Raw genomic sequence first — 23,099 nt, 5'->3', positions numbered from 1 at the left:
CAATGTCAGGGTCTGTTGGGATCCTCGGGGGACACCGGTGTGTGCAGCTGCCCCAGTGGTGGGCAGTGTGGAGTCCTGGGCAGCGTCCTAACACTGAAGTCTGTTTCTGGGGTTCAAACCTTGGCTGGGCCTCCTGCTTGCTGTGTGCCCCTGGGCAAGTTGCTCAACCTCTCCGACCTCAGTTTCCCCATTTATAAACTGGGGACTGATATAACATGCCTTACAAGGTTGTTGCAAGAATGAGGTGCATGTTCCATAACGTATGGAAAACATAGCTCGTAATGTGGGGTGAGCGTTAGTTGTGTTTTTAATGCAGTGGCTTGTGCCTGCTCTGCGCTCGGCCCCTCCCAGGCACACATACATGGCTATCTCCTCTGACCTGCGCTCTTTGAGGTGAACTTACTGGGTTGGAGTTCAGGGGCTCTGCCTGGGTCACCCACAGCATTCTGGGTGGAGCTGAAGGCACACCCTTTCTTGCTGGCTTTTCCTTCTCTCCCCCTGGGGTCAGTGTGTGTGTCTCTCTCGCTCTCGCTTCCCTCCCCCCATTTCTCTCTCTGTGTCACACACACACACACACACACACACACACACACACAGCCTGGAGCTCCTGAAGCGCTGGTCCTAGCAGGAGCTGCTGGTGCACAGGGTCAGCGTGGCCTGGGCAGTCAGGTGTGTGTGGTTCCTTCAGGAGGACAAGTGCCCTGTCTGAGCTGGGCACTGGGTGCTGGGTGCTGGGCGCTGGTGAGGGCGGGGACCATAGCTGGCTGGTGAGGGCGGGGCTGGCCTGGGCACCCTGCGACTTAATGTGTTGCTTCCTCTGGCGCAGTTAGCAGAGGAGGACAAGCCGCCTGCCGCGTGTCCCCGCCACCTGATCGCCTGGCACTTGGCACTGGAAAGTCAATTTTCCTAAGTGGATGGCGCACCAATAGCCTGCGCGGCCTGATTTTCCCCATCCCGGCGCTGGGTGGCGGGCTGCTCCCCCTTCCTGTTTGTCTCACCTCCTGAGGGGCTGCTCTTCCCAGGCAGGCGGGCAGCCAGGTTTCCGCTGGCCCCTTCAGGGGAAGATGGACAGCAGCCTCAGTGTATGCCCGGCTTCTGACGCCTCCTTCCCTTAGGGCAGAGGGATGGACATGGCCGAGGTGGGGAAGGCTAGGACCAGAGCCCCAGCCCAGAGGAGGGAACTCAGCGTGGAGCTGCTGGGAAGGTCGTCTTCCCCTCCGTGCTGCCCCCTGCCTTGGGCTTCCTGGAGGAGGAGGCCTGCCGGGCTGCCCCCGGGGAGCCCAGGACTGGTGCAGCCGCCCCACCTCACCCACCCATCGCCCTGCGGGTCTCGGCTCTTCTCCCCACTCCCATCGCCCAGCTGGCTGCGTCTTCGGGGCAGGGCTGGCCTGGTCTGAGCTCCAGCCACTATGGTATCACCGTGAGAAACTGGAGGGGGGCTGGCAAGGGCTCGTGCAGGGACACTGGGGAGGGCTAGAGGGCCACAGGGGTGCCTCGCCTCAATGGGTCCCCTCCCCTGGCCAGCCCATCCCGATGTCTCCATCAATAAGGAAGATCACACACAGCATCCTAGAGCTGGGACTGGCTCCACCGCAGAGCCTCCTAACAGCAGGGCACGGTAGGGAAGCTGGGGCGCAGGGGAGCCCCAGACCTTGCCCGGGTCACAGCGGGCATCTCCAGCATCTCCGATGCCCCTCTGTCCGCCGTGGGCTCCTGGGCGGTCAGTGGGTGCCCCTGGCCTCCTCAGCCTCCGGCCTCACCGAGCCTTCCCTCCCTCCACAGGCACTGATTCGGGCAGCGAGGTGCTCCCCGAGTCCTTCCCCTCGGCGCCGGCAGAGCCGCTGCCCCACTTCCTGCTAGAGCCGCAGGACGCCTACATCGTGAAGAACAAGCCGGTGGAGCTGAGCTGCCGCGCCTTCCCCGCCACGCAGATCTACTTCAAGTGCAATGGCGAGTGGGTCAGCCAGAACGACCACGTCATGCAGGAGGGCCGGGACGAGGCCACGGGTGAGCCGCCCCCCTGGCCCGGGCCTGCCCCGGACGCCAGGGGCACCCCCAGCCCGGAGGTGTCAGGGACCCTGGGTCCTGGGCTTCGCCACCCTAGACCCGGTGTGAGACCTCAAGCAGCCGTGGCGGCCCTCGGGGCCTCAGTTTCCCCTCTGTGGTTCACTCGGGATCAGCGTTTTCCCAAGGGTCGGCCGCACAGCCCAGGCTGACGTTGGGTGGTCGGGGGAAGTGGCACCACCGAATCCCTTGCTGAGCTGAGCGCTTGCTCCCTTTCCCAGTTTCTTCCCATCCTGCTCGGCTCAGGGAGCAAGTCTAGCCGGGGCCAGGGTTCCTCACCAGCACCCAGCCAGGCTCTGCCTCCTGCCCACCCCTACCCCCCCCCACCCCCCCACCCCGCCTCAGAAGCAACAAGGGTCTTCTGCTCCAGACACAACCCCTCGCCTGCGGGTTTGGGCTTCACCCTAGCGGCAGCTCTACGATTATTTGCTGAATATCAGCCCTTTGGAATGAAAACAGTGCGTTTCTGTGAAGGAAGCGCTGTCCCTGCCGGGAATGGGAGCTGTCACCCCCACAAACGGAGAGGACCTGGGACACGGAGGATGGCCTAGAGCAGGGGTCTTCAAACTTTTTAAAGTGGGGGCCAGATCACGGTCCCTCAGAGAGCTGGAGGGCCGGACTATATGAACTACTAATTCCTACTGTAACACCTTGGCTGCGCTCACTGCCCAAAAAACCTGGCGGGCCGGATCAGACTCCCCTGGGGGCTGCATGTGGCCCGCGGGCCGTAGTTTGAAGACCCCTGGCCTAGAGTCCCGCCTCGGTGCAGCCCAGGCCAGGGCTCCCCCACAGAGCCGCTCCTCTCTGTTAGCCCGGGTGCACGGCAGGTGCTGGTCACCCACAGACCACCTGGGGTGGGCAGCCCCAAACCCAGGCCCCGGGGCTCCCTGGCCCCAGTGCCTGCCTCGGCCTTCGTGAGTGCATTTCTTCCTCGGTCCGTTTCTTCCTCCTGCTTGTCTGGCCCCCTCTTGTTTCCTTCTGTGCCCCACCTCTCCCTTCCTGTCCCGTCTCTGCCTGCGTCTTCTTTACTTATGCCCCCCCACCCTCCCCTCTCCCTCTCTCTGTCCCCACCCGCACCTTAATCCTTTCTTTTTTGTCCTCCTCTCGTTCAGCCTCACTCTCTGTGTGTCTCCTCCCCTGACGTTCTCTCTCACTCTCTCTCCTTTCCTCTCTCTTCCCCGACTTCTGTTTTTCTATGAGAAAGCTCGCACATTTCAGAACCACACCACCCCCCAGGCTTCAAACGTATACCCCATAACGTACTTAATATCACGGAACTAGAAATGGTTAAAATGGTTAAGTCTTATATCGTGAATCTTTTGCCAAACTTTTAAAAGAACGTTTTAAAAATAGAGCCGGAGTTGCATTCTTGCCCCAAATCTAAAAATAAAAAGGCAGTTTTTTAAGAGACAAATAATCTATGCCAGCCACCCCCACACTCTGGGTGAGTGGTCCCGGGCAAGGGGCTCAGCCTCTCGGAGCTCACGCCTCTCTCTCTGATCTGGGGGGCCGCCTGGGGAGCGCCTGCAAGGCACCGAGCAGCGCGGGATCCAGCGGGCACCCCAGACACGCCTTTTCCTCCGTCCTCTGCCTTTAAACCTTGGCCTTCCTTCTCTGTCCTCCTGAGCCCCTCCGGCCTGTATCGGAGGTCAGCATGGGAGTCCAGGCAGAGGAAGGGGACAGTGTACCCCGCTGGGGACCCCCACAGCCCCTGCGATTGTTAGTAACAGTAGCAGCGTGGCTCTTACCCTCCAACTACCAGGCGCATGAGCCCCGCCAGCGCTAGGAACTGGGGCACGGTGGTCCCATTAGCTACAGAGAACGGACAGTGGTCCCGTGGGCCACTCCCCTGGCAGCAGCGTGGCCGGTTCTAATGGAGCCTCTTGCCCCCCACCCCTGGCCTTCCCTGGCACTTCCCGAGGCCCTGAAAACACTGAGGAGGGCCGCTTTGGGCCAGGACAGGCGGGACTGGTGGCAACTCATGCCCGGTTGGGGCAGGCAGCCCAGTTCCGTGTCCTTACCGAGGCACTGCCTCCAGGCTGCCATCCTCCAGGGGGCGCGGGGGGAGCATGTGCTGGGGCTCACGTCTAGGAGGCCTGCCAGGACCATCACCAAGGTGTGAAGCTGCCCGAGACGATGGTGTCCCTCTGTCCATCGGGTGGGTGTTGCTGAAACCATTTGGATGGGTGGTCCCCTCTGCCAGGCTCACCACCTGGAGACTAAGGGCCAGGGACCTGCTCCCCAGCCCTGGGCCTCGCAGCTTCATGTGATGGGCCAGCCGCCAGGTAGCCACTGGGGGCGAGCAGAACCCCTCTCTCTCTCCCACCTTCAAAGCAGCCTCTTCCCTCCTGCTGCTCCCCAACAGCAAATGCCAGCCCCCTCCCATTGAGGTCCCTGGCTGTCAAGAGGGGGGCTCCCCGGGGAAGCCCCTCCCCCTGGGATGCAGGAGAGTTCAGGCAATGACTTTGTTGGGAGAATGTCCAGAGAGGCGTCACGTGTCAGGGACAGCGTGCTACCCTGGCAGCACACCAAGAGCCCTGATCTCAGCTCTGCTGGCACCTTGCTCTGGGCCTTTGGGCCTGCCACCCGCCCTTTCTGAATGTACACGAGGGGCTGGACGAGGTCCAGATGACCGACAGGGTGGCTTTGTGTCAGCGTGAGCTGTGTGCCGTGGCCCAGTAAGTGCCCTGATCCATTTGGTGTTTTACCCCGAGTGTTTTATTGTGATGAGGGGCCAGAGGCTCAGGGAGGCTAAGTAACTTAGTGAAAGTCTCACGCAGAGAGCTGGGGCGGGAGGGTGAGGCCAGGATTCAAACCTACCCGTCTGTCCAGCTTTGTTTAAGCCACCATGTCACAGGACAGCATGTGTGCAGTCGGCAGCCCTGCCCTCAGGGGGCTTCTTAGAACCCATGTGCAGCCATGAACAAACGTGTGAGCTGGGACACATGGCAGGGAGGAGCAGCCGTAGGGATTCCGGGGCAGGGGAGTCTGGGAGGGCTTCCTGGAGGAGGAGGTTTCGCCGTTCTCCCACAAGCTCTGAGGAGGAGCTTCAGAGGGCCCCCCTCACCCAGGGGGCTCACTTGTGATTCCCTCTCTGTGAGCTAGTGGATGCAGTGATCCAGGGAGGCCTTCAGGTCCTGACAGGGAGCCAGTGAGAGGCCAGGGGGCTCCCTGGAAGAGGGTCCTCCCCTCAGCACCAGCCCCACAGGCTCCAGGGCCATGACCAGGGAGAGGCTGCGTGCTCTCTTCAGATATGTGGGGAGCCTCTTCTAGGCCAGAGCGGTCATCAGGCAAAGCCCCTCCTCCCTCTCCCGCAGGAGGCAGATGGCTAACCCAGGAGCACATCCAGGGATGAGGCTGTTCCCCACTGTGGTGGGTGCTGTGGGGAGACCAGGCTGGGCAGGAATGACAGCCAGTGTCTGGTGCGGTGTCTGGGCACGGAGCAGTACTGTGAGAACCGGTGGGCATGGACCAGGGTCCGGGGGCCCAGCCCAAAGCTGACTGGGAGTTCACTGCACACAGGACAGAAGGGAGTTCTGTGCACAGAGCCTGTGGCCAAAGGGGCCAGGGTAGCATGCGGGTCTGGAGGACGCCCGGGGGGGGGGGGGGGGGGCCTGCTGCAGTGAGTAGATTGTGCAAGGCCTGAGGGCCAGAGGGAGGATCTGGGTCTTCACGCTGAGCAGACCGGAGACATAACCAGGGGAATGGCATGCCAAATGTGTGGATCTGGAGGAGCACACGCTGGCTTTGGGTGGAGAGTGGATTGGATGGGGGGAGAGGGCTTGTCTTAGCCATTGCCATTCCCCGGTGAGCGGCAGTGGCAGCTGGGGTCCGGGTGGCGGCAGAGAGATGAGAAGGTAGATGAGAATGAGAGGCCCTTGGCAGACCAGCCAGGACTTGGGATAGAGAGGAAGAGGGGTCATGGCGCCCTGCCCTATGCCCCATGTCCTCAGCCTGCCCCTGACTGTCTCTCCTCCTCCCAGGCCTGCGGGTGCGAGAGGTGCAGATCGAGGTGTCCCGGCAGCAGGTGGAGGAGCTGTTCGGGCTGGAGGATTACTGGTGCCAGTGCGTGGCCTGGAGCTCTGCAGGCACCACCAAGAGTCGCCGGGCCTACGTCCGCATCGCATGTACGCCAGCCACCCTGACATCCCCCTCCACACGCTCCAGTCCCTGGGTCCTTTCCCCGTCCCTGTGGATCCTGGAGTGGGAATCCCACACACTCGGGGGGTATCTAGCTGAAAACAACCCCCCACAGAGACATCAGGGCCCATGGATGCCAGCTCAGGGCGGGCTTCTAGACCCAGAACCTGGGCTGCCCCTGGCCCACAGATTTGTAAAGGCCAGTTTTCACCATATCCATACACAAGGAAGCTGCCAGCTTCCTCACCACTCCAGGCCATCGGGGAGGGAACCCTGTGTCAGCAACTCCCCCTGGGAAGGCCCCACTTTAGAGAAGAGGCTAATAATATTGGCGTCCCCACTAACGTTCCCTTGGTGTGCACTGCCACCTCGTGGCTGGAATGGGGCACTTCAGCCTCCAGACTGGGCCTTGTCCCCTCCCTCTTCCCAGATCTGCGCAAGAACTTCGACCAGGAGCCTCTGGGCAAGGAGGTACCCCTGGACCACGAGGTTCTCCTGCAGTGCCGCCCACCAGAGGGGGTGCCTGTGGCTGAGGTGAGTGGGGACAGGGAGGACACTGGGCACGGCAGAGGCCAGTGAGCATGGCGTTAACACCAGCCATGACAGGATGCCCCCCTCTCTCAGAGCCCTCCTCACTTCACAGAGGGGGAACTGCCACCTCTGCCCAGCTCAGCACATGCCAGACCCCGGCTGGGCCCTCTGCAGGGGCTGCCCCATGGGATGCAACAGAACCGGGGCCGGAACCCCTGGGACTCCTTGGGTTGGCCGCAGGCTGTGCACCCCACCTCCCACAGCCCACCCAGTGGTCATCTTTTTTTTTTTTTTTTTTTTTTTTTAATATATTTTATTGATTTTTCACAGAGAGGAAGAGAGAGGGATAGAGAGTTAGAAACATTGATGAGAGAGAATCATTGATCAGCTGCCTCTTGCATACTCCCTACCGGGGATGTGCCCGCAACCATTGTACACGCCCTTGACTGGAATCGAACCCGGGACCTTTCAGTCCGCAGTCCGACGCTCTATCCACTGAGCCACACCGGTTTCGGCCCCAGTGGTCATCTTAACCACTGTGTTCTGTGCTGCTCTGCGAGGGCCTGGCCGGCAGAGGCCCCGCCTCGCCGCATCCCCACGGTGGGTGGACACAGAGAAAACCGCCATCCTGCTTCCTGCCAGGCCTCCCTAACCCTCCAGAGAGGGAGCAGCCCCCGGGTCCTCACGCCCCTCCACCCTGTCCCTGCAGGTGGAGTGGCTCAAAAACGAGGACGTCATTGACCCCACCCAGGACTCCAACTTCCTGCTCACCATCGACCACAACCTCATCATCCGCCAGGCCCGCCTGTCCGACACGGCCAACTACACCTGCGTGGCCAAGAACATCGTGGCCAAGCGCCGCAGCACCACGGCCACCATCATCGTCTATGGTGCGGGCCAGAGGGGGCGGGCATGGCCGGTGGGGGGCGGGGGCAGCCCAGGGCTAGGTGGCCGCCTGACCCGCCCTACTCAGGACACAGCCGGACCCTGGGCAACCAGTGAGCAGGTGGAGCCCACAAGGTTACGTGGCAAAACTAGTGGTCGCGTGAGGCCCCTGAGACCCTGGCCAGGAGCACCCACCCTTCCCAGACCCTTTTCCTGCCCCCGAAGGAGAAGACCCAACTCTCTCAGAGTCAGATCTGGGGCACGGCCAGTCGGGATCCCCACCCTGGCCCAGTGGTCGGCAATCTTATTACTCAACAGAGCCAAATATCAACCACACAACAATTGAAATTTCTTTTGAGAGCCACATTTTTTAAACTTAAACTGTGTGGGAGGTACATTATTATTAACTTGATTCGGGTGCCCTAAGCTGGCCTTTGGAAAACTCAAAGGGCCAAAAAGCTGCATGTGGCTTGGAAGCCACAGTTTGCCGACCACGGCCCTCGCCCATGGCCCTAGCAGAGTTAGGGGCTGCTGGCCCGGCCCAAAGGCTGTTCCTTGCTGTCCCCTGGGTGGGAGCGGAGCCACCCCTGAGATTCCTTGAATGTTGCAGAAGGAACCCCACACTGGGTTCCAGTCCCAGGTCCCCCATCACTCACGGGAGATCCTGGGGGTCAGCCCTCTCTGACTGTCATCTGCCATGTTACCAGGGGGCGGGGAACAGACCGGGACCTCGAGGGACCCCTCGGGTGCTGAAGGTTGCAGCCAGGTCTGCCTGCTGGTATCTGTGTGCTCAGCTCTGCAGGCAGGAGGGGTCCCGCTAGGAAGGGCCAGCCTCAGTAGAAGACTCGTCAAGGGTGGAGAGAGAGGGTTTGGGGGATCATGGGTGTCACAGAGCCGGGCCTCTGGGGTGACACCTGCTGCCCCCTGCAGTGAACGGCGGATGGTCCAGCTGGGCCGAATGGTCGCCCTGCTCCAACCGCTGTGGCCGCGGCTGGCAGAAGCGCACACGGACCTGCACCAACCCCACCCCGCTCAACGGAGGAGCCTTCTGCGAGGGCCAGGCCTTCCAGAAGGCTTCCTGCACCACCGTGTGCCCAGGTAAGGCCTCTGGCCAGGTGAGGCCCTGCCCACATCAAGCTCTCACCCAGCCCCCAGCCCTGTCTTCTGCTGTGGTGTCTGCCAGGGTCAGGACACAGCCTTTCTCTCCCCGCGTGGGGAAGAGCAGGTGCTTGTCCCAGGGCCCACAGCTGGCTGAAAAGGTCAGAGGTCATGGCTAAGTGCCGTGATCTCTGACCTTTGTCCTTCCCTGGCTGCCAAAGAGACGAGGCAGAGGCTCTGAGCTGAGCTCTGATTGGAGGGGAGGGCTCTTCTGGCCAGGGTCCCAGAGCTGCCTGGACTTAGGGCGCCTGCACTCCTGTACTTGACTGTCAGGCACACCGTGGCTGCTGACCCTCATCCGCTTCTCCTTTTGTCTTTGTGTAACGGCCTCTCCATCTGTGTGTCTGTCCTTGCTTGTCTGGCTGAGTGTCCTGTGGTTACATGTTTCTGTGAGTGGTGTGGTATCTGCTGGATTTGTATCCTTGTGTATGTATTTGTGCATTGGGCTGCCTCTGTGTGTCTTTATGCATCTACTTGTGTTCTCTTTGCCCACCGGGCACATCTGGCTCTGCCTTGGTATGGGGCTGTGTGGATGTGGCATGGATTTCTCTGTATGGCCTGTATGGTGTCTTGTGTTCTAGGCACATAACTCTGTGTGTGTGTGTGTGTGTGTGTGTGTGTGCATGTGTTCTCATGTACCATTTGCTATGCTCCCATAGTGGATGGCGCGTGGACAGAGTGGAGCAAGTGGTCAGCCTGCAGCACAGAGTGTGCCCACTGGCGCAGCCGGGAGTGCATGGCACCCCCACCCCAGAACGGAGGCCGGGACTGCAGCGGGACCCTGCTCGACTCCAAGAACTGCACCGACGGGCTGTGCATGCAGAGTGAGTCCTCGGGAAGACGGACCAGGGATGCCCCGGCCGCACCCCTAGGCCTCAGTGCCCCGCCTGCAGCGGAACAGCCCCTCGGGGCCTCTGCCCACCCACTACATCCCTCATCTCATTCGGGCCATTCTCCGTCACCTTCTCTACCACCTGTCCCTGCCACCTGTGTCATTGTCTTTCCCTTTATTTCCTTCAACAGATAAGAAAACTCTAAGTGACCCCAAAAGCCACCGTAAGTCCCATTTCATCGCTGTCCTCTTTCCTCCGGGGCTCTCCGTGGTGGCTTTTCCAGGGGGGAGGAGGGGGCAGGGGGAGTGGAAGGTGCCTGCCCACCGACCCTCCGCAGGTTCCTAGGACCTGCCGTAGGTGTCTCCCTCCGTTACACGCAGACAGGCAGACCCTGGGCTGACAGAAAGGCCTGGGGGCAGCATCTTGACTCTCACTATGCGGGACAAGAAGCTAAGCCTGAGAAGGCACTTGCCCAGGGTCGAGCCAGGTTTGAGGTGGATGTTTTCCTGGCGAACCTGCCGCTCTCAGCCCCATCCCCTTGGCCTCCTCTCTGGACCAGCGCCAGGGGGCAGGCCCACACCTGTCCATCACGGTGCCCCCCTCTGTACCCCAGCAGCTGGCCAGAGCCTCCTAAGATCCCTGGGCTGCCGTCAGCCCCGGGGGCTTGGCCTCTAGCCCCCAGAGGCTGCACTGCCTTAACTCCAGAGCAGTAAAGCCGCCGGGGGAGATAGGCCTGTAGTAATGAAACCACAATTTCCAAATAATTCTGGAGCCATCAAATCAGCAGTGAGCCCCTCCCCCAGCTCACTGGGGGCCGAGCTGTTGACTGATTAGAGTGTAAATCTCCAGGCCAGTGACCACAGTGGTTAGCGAGACATCAGCCCTGGGAGTAGAAGCCCCCAGAGGGGTGGGTACCAGAAGGTGCAGAAGTGGGCGGGCATAGTGCCCTCCCCAAGGACCCAGGGACAGGAAAAATGCCGCCTAGGGCTCCCACAGCAATTACCTTGGTTCTGCCTGTGCTGTCCAGTACGGCTCTTTAAACTTACATTCACCTTAATTAAATTAAATGTGTTTAGAAATCCAGTTCCTAAGTCTCACTGGCCACATTTCAGTTGCTCAGTGGCTCTATGTGGTTAGGACATAGTGTCTTCATTCATCACCATGGGAATTCTGTCGGCCAGCCCTCCTTTAGTCCCCGAGTCTTGACGGGACCCCTTCCTGCCCGCTGGGTGGAGTTAGTCCAGCTGTGCAGCAGCTGCCCTGCCCCCACCAGCGCTGGTGTCCCCCAGCCCAGTGGCCTGTCCCGGGGAAGGGGAGTGTAGTCAACCATCGCCTCTCTGGGCCCCTTCCTTTGCCTCCACCTGCTCACCTCCTCTCCACCCCATCCATCGCCCTGCATCTCATTCCCCTCCACCTGCTCCCCCTCCCGCCCCTCCACCTTCACCTCCCGCCCCTCAGCACAGAGCGGGAGCTGGGTGGGTTGGAGCCGCCACTTGCAAACATGGCGGGGAGCCTGGCCCTCTGGAGATTTGCCAGGGGCTGCAAGTGAGACTCTAGTTTGGAACCCAGCTCCGACGGGACAAACTGTGGCTGAGCCACAGGCCCTGGCTCCTCAGCAGTGAGCAGTGAATCCCTCCTGGGAGTGACCAGTCCCTTGGCCTCTCCTTGCCACACTGAGCAGAGAGCAGACCAGAGGTTTTGAGGCCATTTTACTTAGAGAGACTGGTGCTCAGAGAGGTTCAAGCCCTGCCTGAGGTCACCAGCCCGTCGTGGCTGGGATCGGACTAGAGCCCAGGCCCTGCCCCTCCCTAGGGACCCCGGGCCTCCCTGGCTCCCCGGGCCTGGGCCCCGGACCCCGCCCTCACACAGCCCTCCCGCCCCGCAGTCCTGGAGTCCTCGGGGGACGTGGCGCTGTACGCCGGCATCGTGGTGGCCATCCTGGTGGTGGCGGCGGTCCTCATGGTCGTGGCGGTGGTGGTGTACCGCCGCAACTGCCGGGACCTGGACACCGACATCACCGACTCGTCCGCCGCCCTCACCGGGGGCTTCCACCCCGTCAACTTCAAGACCGCGCGGCCCAGTAAGACCGGGGACACCTGGTTGGCAGGCGGGGACAGGGCACCCAGAGGGGTGTGGCAGGCAGGCTCCCTTCTGGGGCTCCAGAGCTTGTTCTAGAGCTGACTCTGGGTTGGTTTGGGTTAGAGAGATGCAGAAAAGGAAAAGGGGTGACCCAGCCTGGTGGGTCCCCGAAGCCTTTTGCAGCTGGGCATTTGGGTGGGGGGTTTGCAACAGGTGGGTCCCTGGCAGGAGCAGAATGTGGGGCTGGGCCAGCGAGGCCCATCTGGGTCTGACTGTAGCCCACCTCTGCAGACCACCCGCAGCTCCTGCACCCTTCGGTGCCCCCCGACCTCACCGCCAGCGCCGGCATCTACCGCGGGCCCGTGTACGCCCTGCAGGACTCGGCCGACAAGATCCCCATGACCAACTCGCCCCTGCTGGACCCCCTGCCGAGCCTCAAGATCAAGGTGTACAGCTCCGGCACCACGGGCTCCGGGCCAGGCCTGCCCGACGGGGCTGACCTGCTGGGGGTCCTGCCGCCCGGCACGTACCCCGGCGACTACTCCCGGGACCCCCACTTCCTGCACCTGCGCAGCGCCAGCCTCGGCTCCCAGCAGCTCCTGGGCCTGCCCCGCGACCCGGGCAGCAGCGTCAGCGGCACTTTCGGCTGCCTGGGCGGGCGGCTCAGCATCCCCGGCACAGGTGGGTCCCTCTCTGCTTGCCTGTCAGCATGGCCTGGGCCCATCCTCTGACAGCCCCAGCACCCAGCAGAGGATAGGCCTTCCCTGCCCCCATTTCACAGATGGGGAAAGTGAGGCCCAGGGGGAAGATGTGACTATAAAAGAGAAGGTCTGGGGTCGAAGCCTGTCTCTGCCTCACTGTGGCAGGGGAACCTTGGTCCAGCCACACTCTAAGCCTCAGTTCCTCTGTCTGTTAAGTGGGGAGAGGTTGCCCCATTGTAATCAACAAAACTATAGTGCTTTCTGGCATCAGAAAGGGCCGTGGTGCCCATCTCAAGGGTGCAAAGCCCAGTTAACAATTACCCAGCGTCATACCCGAGGCTGGAGGCAGCACTGGGACCTTCAGACGCCAGGTCTCTGCCCCTTCTCCACCCCACTGCAACGCCAGAGGCCCCTGTGCTCCTGACAGGCCCTCTGGTCAGTGGCCGGGCCTCGCATTACACCCAGTCTCCAGGCCTTCTCTCCCAGCCCCCGCTGGTGACCGCCTGTTCGAAACCCCTGGACTCCCTTCAGCCCCTCCCTGCTGACCTCTCCCTCCCCCTAGGGGTCAGCCTGCTGGTGCCCAACGGAGCCATCCCCCAGGGCAAGTTCTACGAAATGTACCTCCTCATCAACAAGGCGGAGAACGCCCTGTGAGTAGAAACCCCAGCGCCGGTCCGGGCTGCCCCTCTCCCTGCTGCCTGCTTACCCTGGGCTCACATACCCCTTCTCCCCGCCTGAGCCTGAGCCTGGGCAGGCGCCAGTCCGCCGAGGAAGGCGTGGTCGATGTTAGGTCCACACCCAAAGCGTGCAGGACCAGCACAACCAATCTCAGAACCTGAAAGGCAGTTTACAAGCTAGCCACAACATGACAAAGGGCAATCTCCTTACGATGCAGGGAGGTTTTAGAGACCAATGAAAAAAATTTTACATCTCAGTACAAAAACGGGCAAAGGATATGAACAGTGATTTACACATACTTTTTGTTTTGTGTGCGAGCACACACACACACACTAGCCAATAGGTTATGAGATATTGTTCAACCTAATTTGTAGTCCAATAGTAACTCAAACAGCCGTGAGATATTGGGAGGGTTGTTTTTGTTTTTTTGGTTTTTTTTTTTTGCTTCATGAATTCATAAAGATTTATATTTCAATATAAATGCCTTTGTGCCAGCAAAAGCGTGGCACGCAGCCCGCCATGGCATGCTGGCAGGAGTGTGGAGCGGTACCAGCTTCCCAGAGGACAGTGGAGCAGCCCCATTAAAACACTCCACGAGACTCTGGCTGGTTCGGCTCAGTGGAGAGAGCATCGGCCTGTGGACTGCAAGTTCCCTGGTTGAATTCCCGTCGAGGGCACATGCCCAGGTTGCGGGCTCGATCCCCAATAGGGGACATGGAGGAGGCAGCCAATCAATAACTCTCTCATCATTGACGTTTCTATCTCTCTCTCTCTCTGTCCCTCTCCCTTCCTCTCTGAAATCAATAAAAATAAATTAAAAAACAAAACTAGAACAAAAAAAAAACTCCACGAGTGCAGAGTCTGAAATGTGAGCAAAGGTTTGGTTATGAGGACGTCATAGGGTGATAGCAAAAGCCAGAAACAACCTTCAGGTTAAGCCATTTCTCTGCCTCTCCTTAAGCCCTGACCTCTGGGAGCCCCAGGGGTGGAGACCCGCCCTCTGTCACCCAGGAACAGGGACAGAGATGGGAGCCCAGCACCCATCTAAGCCCTGGCTGAGCGCTCGGCCTCCCCTCACTGCCGCCTCCTGTCCCCAGCCCCCTTCTGGAAGGGACCCAGACAGTATTGAGCCCCTCGGTGACCTGCGGGCCCACAGGCCTCCTGCTGTGCCGCCCCGTCATCCTCACGGTGCCCCACTGTGCCGAAGTCAGTGCCAGCAGCTGGATCTTCCAGCTCAAGACCCAGGCCCACCAGGGCCACTGGGAGGTGAGCATCCACAGCCGGGGGGCCAGGCCCACCCTCTGAACCTGCCTGCTTTCCTCTGGCCCGACCTGGACGGACCCTGCACAGCCTTGACTGTGACCTGTCCTCCCCACCCCCACTCTCACTTTGCAGGAGGTGGTGACCCTGGATGAGGAGACCCTGGACACCCCTTGCTACTGCCAGCTGGAGGCCAGGTCCTGCCACATCCTGTTAGACCAGCTGGGCACCTACGTGTTCACGGGTGAGTCCTACTCCCGCTCAGCAGTGAAGCGGCTCCAGCTGGCCATCTTCGCCCCCGCCCTCTGCACATCGCTGGAGTACAGCCTCAGGGTCTACTGCCTTGAGGACACACCGGTAGCGTTGAAGGTAAGGCCAGGCCACAGGTACCCGCCCAGCCCTGGCACACGGTAGATACATCACCCCTGGCCAGCCAGCTGCATGGTACCTTCTAGTATTCCCCTCCCCAAGGGCATGGTATCGTTCAGGCACCCTCCGCCATCATCAGCCTCATTCATTCATTCATTCATTCATTCCTCAAACATTGAAATGGCATCAGACTCTGAGATACAGAGGGATCGGGCACAGGTCTTGCCCTCACCAATCTCCAGGCTGAAGGTGGGAGTCCCTGATGGTGGTCATCCAGACTGCTGAGGGAGCACCCGCCTGGAAGGGGCTTCCAGGGCCCGGGGTTGGGGGAGGGGTCAGAGAAGGCTTCCCAGCAGAGCTGGCCGGCTCCAAAGGATGGGTAGGCATGCGGATAGAGGATGAAGGGCATTCCTGGAGGCAACAGCTTCTGCAGAGGCAGGTGTGTCTTTCTGCGGGACCGAAGCGTGCAGAGGGTGTGAGCGTGTGAGGGAGGAGGATGGGCCGAGACAGGCCGAGCTCAGCTTCCCAGCACTCCCGGGGCCGTGCCAAGGGATTTGGAACTTGTCCGAGGCCAGGGGCATCGACCTGGAGGACCCTGTTCACAGGTGCAGCTCCTTGGTCTCCCACTCTCCTGTGACTTGTCTCAAACTCTGAGTTGCCAGATGATGCAACAGAGGTGAAAAGGCCTCATGGGAGAGTGAGTGCCGCCTGCTGGGACCGCTCGGGCCTGAAGTGCCAGGAGGTCCAGATGGGCTGGAGACTCCTGGGGAATGGCCTGGTGGCCTGGAATCATACTGGGCCATTGGCTGATGTCCTGCTTTGCTCAGGGATTGGAGTGGAGATTAAGAGGGACGTTGCCACATTTTGGCATGATGGCATTCTTTGTTACTCAGTCCTGGTCCATCTGTCCATCCTCCATCCATCCATCCATCCATCCATCCATCCATCTATCTAACTTTCTGCCTATCCCTCTACATACTCTTTCAGTCAACAGTCCCTCTGTCCATCCAGCTTTCACGCATCTACCCATTTACCTGTCCTTCCATCTGTCCTTCTACTTTACAACCATCCGTTTGTATATCTATCTGTAGATCCATCTCTGTGTCTCTCTCTATCCATATCTGTTTATCTAGCCATTTATCCATCCATCAGTTCATCTACCTACCCATTTATATATAAATCCATTTATATATCCATCCCACTATTTGTTCATTTATCTACCCACTTTTTTCCTGTCTATCTGTCCACATGTCTATCTGTCCACATGTCCATAAGCCTTCTATGAGCATTTACCCAATGCCCAGCCTGTGTTCAGATGGGTCTCTGCCCTCCAAGTCTCAGCCTGGTGCCCTCTGCCTGAGTCTGTCCCAGCCCCCGAGCTTGCCGTAGGAAAGGGCCTATTGGCCAAGCGCGATGGGCTCCCCTTCCTGTTGCCCCGCCCACAGGAGGTGCTGGAGCTGGAGCGGACCTTGGGCGGGTACCTCGTGGAGGAGCCCAAACCCCTGCTGTTCAAGGACAGTTACCACAACCTGCGCCTCTCCCTACACGACATCCCGCACGCCCACTGGAGGAGCAAGCTGCTGGCCAAGTACCAGGTGAGGGCCGGGCTGCAGGGTGGGGAGGGCTGGGGCTGGGGCTGGGGCTGGGGCTGGAGTGGGACACACCTGGGGACCTGCCCAGGGAAGACCAGTTTCCCCTCCCAGATTCTGCTCCCCCCTCGACCCTGAAGCCTTGCCCCTCCGTCTTTGTCTCCCTCCCACCCCCCTTGCCAGGCTCCCTTCCAGTCGTGCCTAGGCACACCCCCACCATGGACAGCCACACTCCCCTCCCACCCACTTCCCATGCACAGATGTCTCCCACATCCTCCTCCAAGAGACCTCACCCTCCCCAAGAGCACCCACGCCCGGCAGACCGTCCAAACTTACCTACGATGGTCACACCCCTCTGCCACACCCGCCTGGGACACCACCGAGTCCATTGGCTTCCCAGCCCCAGGCACACATGCACACACACACACACACACACACACACATTCAGGCTTGTGCCTCCTTCCCTTTCTCAGATGAAGAGCCCTTGACCAGCTCTTCCTCTGCCCCGTTGGATGGAGAGGCCTGAACTGCCCCCTGAGAGGTCCCAGCCCTCCCTGCACTGGCCCCATTTCCTCCTCTGCCGTCACTCCCGGCGGCCTGGGCAGGCCGGGCTTGTCTCCTTGACCCGCCTCCTCCTTCCGCAGGAGATCCCCTTCTGTCACATTTGGAGTGGCAGCCAGAGGGCCCTTCACTGCACCTTCTCCCTGGAGAGGCACAGCCTGGCCGCCACCGAGTTCACCTGCAAGATCTGCGTGCGGCAGGTGGAGGGGGAGGGCCAGATCTTCCAGCTGCACACCACGCTGGCAGAGGTGAGGCGGGAGGGCTGGGGCGGCGTGCACACCCCGTGCTCGCCCCCCGTCTGAGTGGAAACGCCATCTCGCATAGAGACATGCCCCCCAGTCTGAGCTGGGACTTGGGCCCTTTTTGCCATTTGTTGAGTGCCTACCCTGTGCTTGGCATGTACTGTTCCTAGATTTTCTCACTCAGTCTCCACAGCCACCAGGGAAACAAACCCAGTGATCCCCCGGGAGATGAAAACGTAGGTTCCAGGGAGGGCAGGTACCATGGACCTGTGTCAGGACCTTGCTCCGCCCCAGCCTGCAGCTCTGCACCCGTCTAAACCTGGATTAAGGTCCACGAAAGCCAGGCCACCAGGGGGCAGTGCTGGGCCTTCCTGGCCGTGCTGTGGGGAAGAGCACTGGCTGGCCGAAACCAGTTTGGCTCATTGGATGAAGCATCGGCCTGTGGACTGAAGGGTCCCAGGTTCGATTCCGATCAGGGGCATGTACCTTGGTTGCAGGCACATCCCCAGAAGGGGGTATGCAGGAGGCAGCTGACCGATGTTTCTCTCTCATTGATGTTTCTAACTCTCTTCCTCTCTGTAAAAAAGTCAATAAAATATATATTTAAAAAAAAAAAAAAAAAAAAGAGCGCTGGCTGTGGGCCTGGGCCCAGTTCTGCCACCGGTGTGGCATGTGATCATGGCAGGTCCCTTCCTGTTCTAGACTTGGGGCTCCTCATGGCTCCCTCGCCTTGAGGCTGCATTAGCATCCGCCATGGGCAGTCCACTAGCCTGATGCGCCCCTGAGGGCCGGGGCTCAGGCGTGCAGCCCTGGCTCACAGGGGCTGAGCCTCTAGGGGAGAAGGCCTTTGACGAAGTGTTTGCGGCCTGTCCGGGGCAGGTGGCGACTGACGCAGGGGTCTTCAAACTACGGCCCGCGGGCCACATGCGGCCCCCAGAGGAGTCTGATCCTGCCCGCCAGGTTTTTTGGGCAGTGAGCGCAGCTGAGGTGTTACAGTAGGAATTAGTAGTTCATATAGTCCGGCCCTCCAGCTCTCTGAGGGACCGTGATCTGGCCCCCACTTTAAAAAGTTTGAGGACCCCTGGTAGAGCCTCCTCTGCCCCTCTCACTCTCGCCCCCCTGCCCTTCCAGACACCCGCCGGCTCCCTGGACGCCCTCTGCTCTGCTCCCAGCGGCGTGCTCACCACCCAGCTGGGACCCTACGCCTTCAAGATCCCGCTGTCCATCCGCCAGAAGATATGCAACAGCCTGGACGCCCCGAACTCGCGGGGCAACGACTGGCGCCTGCTGGCGAAGAAGCTCTCCATGGACCGGTGAGTGCTGGGACCCGGCCCCCTGAGGGTGCAGGGTCCGAGACGCCCATTGATTAATGAATGAGAGGCTGGTGCTTACGTGCTGGCCTGCGGCAGTCGGGTGAGGCCAGGCCCGGGACGGAGCAGGGAGAGCCCCCGAGTGCTGAGGAACAGAGACAGCATGGAGTCAGACGTTCTTGGAGACCTTAAAATGCTGGGTAAACGCAGTGGCAGTAATGGCCGTTATCATGATGTCACACTGACGGAGAAACCACTTCCTACACCTGCCCTGAGCACACGTCAGGTTTAGGACATCGTAGTAGAAACGGGTGGGGTTTGCGAAGACGTCTGAGGCTCTCTCCCTGCTCTCGGGAGCCCACGGGGCCCGGCCGGCAGGGCTGGCCGTAGGAGGAGGAAGAGAGAATGGAGCGCTGGTTTCTCCAGCCACTCCGGACCAGTGTCTTTCAGTGATAATGACGAGGTGATGAATGGTGATGAGCAAGACTGGTCCCATGTTTCAGCCGAGGAGACGAAAGCTCAGAGAGGTGCAGCGGCTTGCCCAGGGCCACACAACCTGCAAGCAGAGGAACTGGGACTCAGACCCAGGACTGGGGGACTGAGCCCCCAGGCGTCCCCCTCCTCACTCTCTCCCCACACCCGGGCTTCGGGCAGTGTTGAGCTCTGGGGCAGCCCGGTACCCTTCTTCCCTCCCTCCGCCAGGTACCTGAACTACTTTGCCACCAAAGCGAGCCCCACGGGGGTGATCCTGGACCTCTGGGAAGCTCTCCAGCAGGACGACGGGGACCTCAACAGCCTGGCCAGTGCCTTGGAGGAGATGGGCAAGAGTGAGATGCTGGTGGCCATGGCCACCGACGGGGACTGCTGAGCCGCCCTGACTGCGGGCTGCTAGGGACCAGCCGGAGGCGGGTGCAGGGAGGTCCGGGCACCTCCTATGTGGCAGCTCACCTCTGCTGACCCCCAGTTCCCAGCCAGAGCCACCCTCCTCCTCCTGCCTCGCCGTACCCCAGACCACGACCAGCCTTAGGAATCCATGGACTCTGGTGTTCCGCTCCCCCCTCCCCACCATCTCTCCTGGCTCAGTCCTTTGTGCAGAAACCAGGGTGGGCTGAGGCCTCTGGAATCCGGGGAGCAAGGGGGTGGCCCTCCCTCCACCCCCCACCCTCTGCCTGCAGCCCTGGCTTGTTTTCGTTTCGTTCTCACGTCTCTTCCTCGGCCAATGATTTCCCCCCCCGCTCCCTGAGCCCTCTGTCTTCACGCCATTTTCCTCTCTGAAGGTCAGTCAAGTACACATGCTTTCTCCGTCCAAAAGCTAAAAGGAAAGGAAGCAATTTGCTTTGGGAAGAAGAAAAACACCAAAACCACAAGGGAAAAGAAAACCCCCGTTTCTTAGGAAACGCAAATGATTTATTATCCAGGTATTTGGATACGTCCTTTTTAAGAAAAAAAAAGAAAAAGAAAAAGAAAAAAAACAACACACAAAAAAAATTGAAAACTCTTTTCTTGCGTGTGGGTGTGCTCATGGTTCTGGCCAGGAGCGAGAGTGTGTGTGTGTGTGTGTGTGTGTGAGAGAGAGAGAGAGAGAGAGGGAGAGAGAGAGAGAGAGAGGGAGGGAGGGAGGGAGGGAGGGAGGGAGGGAAGGAGGGAGAGGGAAAGGGAGAGGCAGAGGCAGAGGCTGAACACGGAGCACTTTGCTGCTGCTGATCCATCTTGGACTGGTTTTTACCAGGCCTCAGTGCCCCAGTTGTAAAGGCTCAAATGGTACACATTTTGCTCTGAAGTCTTAAGCAGACGCCGCGCACGTAAAGCCAAGGAGCCGTGGGGTGGAGTGAGGGGGGCTGTCCCTCCGTCCCAGGCAGACGCCCCCGGGCCTCTGGGCCCTGGGATGGGACATGTGGGCCCCGGGCCAGCTGTGCGCCTTGGAGATGGTTTCCAGCACCGGGATCCGGTGGCCCCTGGAGAGGGGGTATGGCCCAGAAGCGGGGCCCTAGCGGAGAAAGGGGTGGGGGATGAGCCCCCCTCCCCCAGACACCTCTACTCTCCCCTAGGGCGGGGCCAGCCAGGGGCCCCTCCCAGCAGCCCCTGGAGCAGGTGGGCACTCCCCTGAGCCCAGGCGTCAGGAGGCAGCCTTCCCAGCCTGTTCCTCTTCTGTGAGACAAGGGGGTGGGGGGGCTTGTGAGCAGCACAGCCTGTCTGTCTGGGCCTCGGTGAGGCTTCGAGAGGTGTGCGGACGGCGGCCCTGCAGCGGGAGGCGGGGAGCGGGTGGCCCGCCTGCACAGAACATGCCTTCCTCCCGCCCCGTGGAGGGCGCTTTCCCAGCTCTGGTCTCCGCAGGCACCTCCCTCCCTCCTCCTCTCCCCCTCCCTCTGCTCTGGGAGATGTTGAAGTAGGTCACCTTTGAGCAGGAAGGGCTGCCAGAGTGGAGGGCTGCACCCCTCACCAGCCTGGACCAGAATGTCCTGAGGGGCCAGCAGGGCCGCAAATTGGGGAGGGATGGTCCCGGCCCTTTGCAGCTGCCTGACAATGGCTGGGACCAGGCAGCTGGCACGGAGACCTTATAAAAGGCCTTCCTTGGCACCCAGGCGAGGCAAGTGCCAGCTCGCCGGCAGCTCCGGGCACTGACCCCGCAGCTTGCCCCAGCAGGCCCAGCAGCAGCTGCAGGGACCAGCCTGGGCACGGCCTGGCCTTTGAAAGGCTGCTTTGGGGCTGCAGTCCCAGGCAGCGTCCCCAGCCTGGCTTCCTGCCACCCGCAGCCTCCTCAGGGTGGGGGTCGGCCGTGGGCAGGTGAGGTCCTGCCCCGAGTTTGAGAGAGGATCCCCTGTGTTGGGACTGAAGGGGACGGGCCTGCCTCAGGGGCTGGGACCCCAGCTCCTGACCCAGAGCCCATGTGGATGCTGGTTCCCTGGGGCTCAGCCTCCCTGGTCACTCCCAGCCCACGCCATGGGGCCTGTGTGTCAGCGTGGAGCTGGCGACATCCCCAGTGCCACCCGGTGCCCTGCCCACCACAGGCTCTAGAATGGCCACGGCCCCCGCAGCCCAGACCAGCACTCAGCCCGCAGCGGCGCCGTGGAGCTGTGGGGCTCGGGCCTGTGGCTGCCCCCTCTGCGCCTCTTCCTTCCTCCACCTAGGGGGCCGGCAGCTGCTGTGTGAGGCCCTCGTGCTAGGCTCCGATGGGAACCCCTTGGTAGAAGCTCTGTGCTCTGCCTGCCCCGCCCTCAGGCTTGCTCAGGGCCTGGGACAAGAAGAGCTCTCGGGAAGCTCTCAGTCCGGTTTTGTAAGAAAAGCCAGGAGAGGGTTCCTGGCCCCGCCCATCCACCGAGGCTGCTGTGACTTCATCCCACGCTGCCCGCCTCAAGTGGCACCCAGGCAGCCCCACGTGCCCAGGTGCATGGAAAGCTGCAGGGCAGGGCCCACTGCCGGGCCTGTGTGGCCCTCAGGTGGGCGTCTCTGTCTCTCTCCTCTCTGGTATATCTGTGCTCGAGTGTGTGCGCACGTGCTGTGTGTGTGTGTGCACGCATGTGCTCTGTGTGTGTGTGTGTGTGTGTGTGTGTGTGTTCACACGGGCACATCAGGGCTCCCCTCGGGAAGCGTGTCCCCGCTCGTGTGAGTGTGCCCTCCTCCAGTCCCCGTGGCCTGTCTGCTGCCCTCTCCGAGTCCACAGGGTCCGTCGGTGTATCCTCTACGTGCCTCTCCCTCCGCCCTCTGAAGTGCCCCGGGATCCAGGGCCTCGTCCCCTACCCCCCCAGCCGGCAGCTGAGCCAGGTCCCTCCGCAGGTCCTCTGAGGGGGTGACCCCGGAGCTCGGGGTCAGGGAGCAGCTCTCCTGGGGGCACAGGGCTGGACCCCCTGCCTGGGCCGCGTCCGTCCGGGGGCTGCAGGAATGGCCCCGTCCCGCCTGTCTGTTCTGTAAACTACAGCCTGTACATAACATTTAGCATTCCTATTGTAACAGAATTAATTTTTATGAAATAAATTATATTTCCTAGTCTAATTAAAAAAAAAAACCCTCCGGGTTACCGTCTGCTGTCTTCTGGACCGTCTTTCTCTCAGCAGCTGGGAGTGACTTTCCCACTTTCGGGGTTCAGAGGGGAGGAGGTCTCTGCCAGGACTCTGAGCTCCTGGAAATGATCGAGCTCAACCGCCTCGTTTTACGGAAGGGAAAGCTGGCCCAGAGAGGGCCAGGGACTGCCCCGTCGTCACACAGCAAGTTCAAGCCCAGGCTGGATCTGGATCTCAATCTGGATCTCAGCCCCCCCCCCCCCCCCCCCCAATCAGTGCTCTCCGTGCAAAAGCGCTGTGTGCAGGGGCAATCATTGAGCTTTCCGTAGACTGGAGATGTGGGGGGTTGGGGGGCGGGGGGAGACAGAGGGAGCCCCAGTGCCCCTGTCTGCCTGTGGGGCTCGGCTGGGCTGAGGCTGAGCGGACAGTTCAGAGCCCTCACTTGGGACAGGAGAAGTCGTGCAGCAGAAAAGCAGTGGCGAGTGGGCTGGGACCGGGTGGCGGGACCCAGGGTGCCTTCCTGCTTGGGCGGGTTACACCCTGGAGGGGAATGCCTTAGATGGGGAGGGGCTGCCCTTCCCACGGGGATTGTGGACCTGAGTGTTCACGATGAGACGTTTCCGGCAGCGGCAGGAGAGGATCCTGTCCCAATAAAATCGCGCTGAGCTGCCTTTCCCACCGGTGGGAGTGTCCTGCGGGGG

The 23,099-nt window shown here is 60.9% G+C and overlaps 1 protein-coding gene across 2 annotated transcripts in view; it reads left to right on the top strand.

Annotated features, from left to right (window-relative positions):
• UNC5B (unc-5 netrin receptor B) overlaps positions 1–22,410 on the top strand; it is an 85,919-nt gene extending 63,509 nt beyond the window's left edge. The window contains exons 2-17 of one of the 2 annotated variants that reach the window (XM_084903686.1): positions 1,783–2,007; positions 6,048–6,191; positions 6,635–6,738; positions 7,445–7,625; positions 8,551–8,718; positions 9,438–9,602; positions 9,802–9,834; positions 11,497–11,691; positions 11,982–12,371; positions 12,954–13,041; positions 14,167–14,335; positions 14,465–14,698; positions 16,144–16,293; positions 16,932–17,096; positions 18,222–18,403; positions 19,103–22,410. In XM_084903686.1, coding sequence (XP_084759812.1) covers positions 1,783–2,007; positions 6,048–6,191; positions 6,635–6,738; positions 7,445–7,625; positions 8,551–8,718; positions 9,438–9,602; positions 9,802–9,834; positions 11,497–11,691; positions 11,982–12,371; positions 12,954–13,041; positions 14,167–14,335; positions 14,465–14,698; positions 16,144–16,293; positions 16,932–17,096; positions 18,222–18,403; positions 19,103–19,268 — 2,759 coding nt within the window. In that variant the 3' untranslated portion in view covers positions 19,269–22,410. The remainder of the gene's footprint in view (positions 1–1,782; positions 2,008–6,047; positions 6,192–6,634; positions 6,739–7,444; positions 7,626–8,550; positions 8,719–9,437; positions 9,603–9,801; positions 9,835–11,496; positions 11,692–11,981; positions 12,372–12,953; positions 13,042–14,166; positions 14,336–14,464; positions 14,699–16,143; positions 16,294–16,931; positions 17,097–18,221; positions 18,404–19,102) is intronic. The other variant, XM_084903687.1, reaches the window with a different exon arrangement.
• The last annotated feature ends 689 nt before the right edge of the window (positions 22,411–23,099 follow it).

Source organism: Pipistrellus hanaki (genome assembly GCF_964339955.1).
Source record: "Pipistrellus hanaki genome assembly, chromosome: 14".
In the NCBI taxonomy this organism is placed as follows: domain Eukaryota; kingdom Metazoa; phylum Chordata; class Mammalia; order Chiroptera; family Vespertilionidae; genus Pipistrellus; species Pipistrellus hanaki.
Note: the sequence above shows the minus strand (reverse complement) of the source record. Positions and strands in the feature narration are given on the sequence as shown.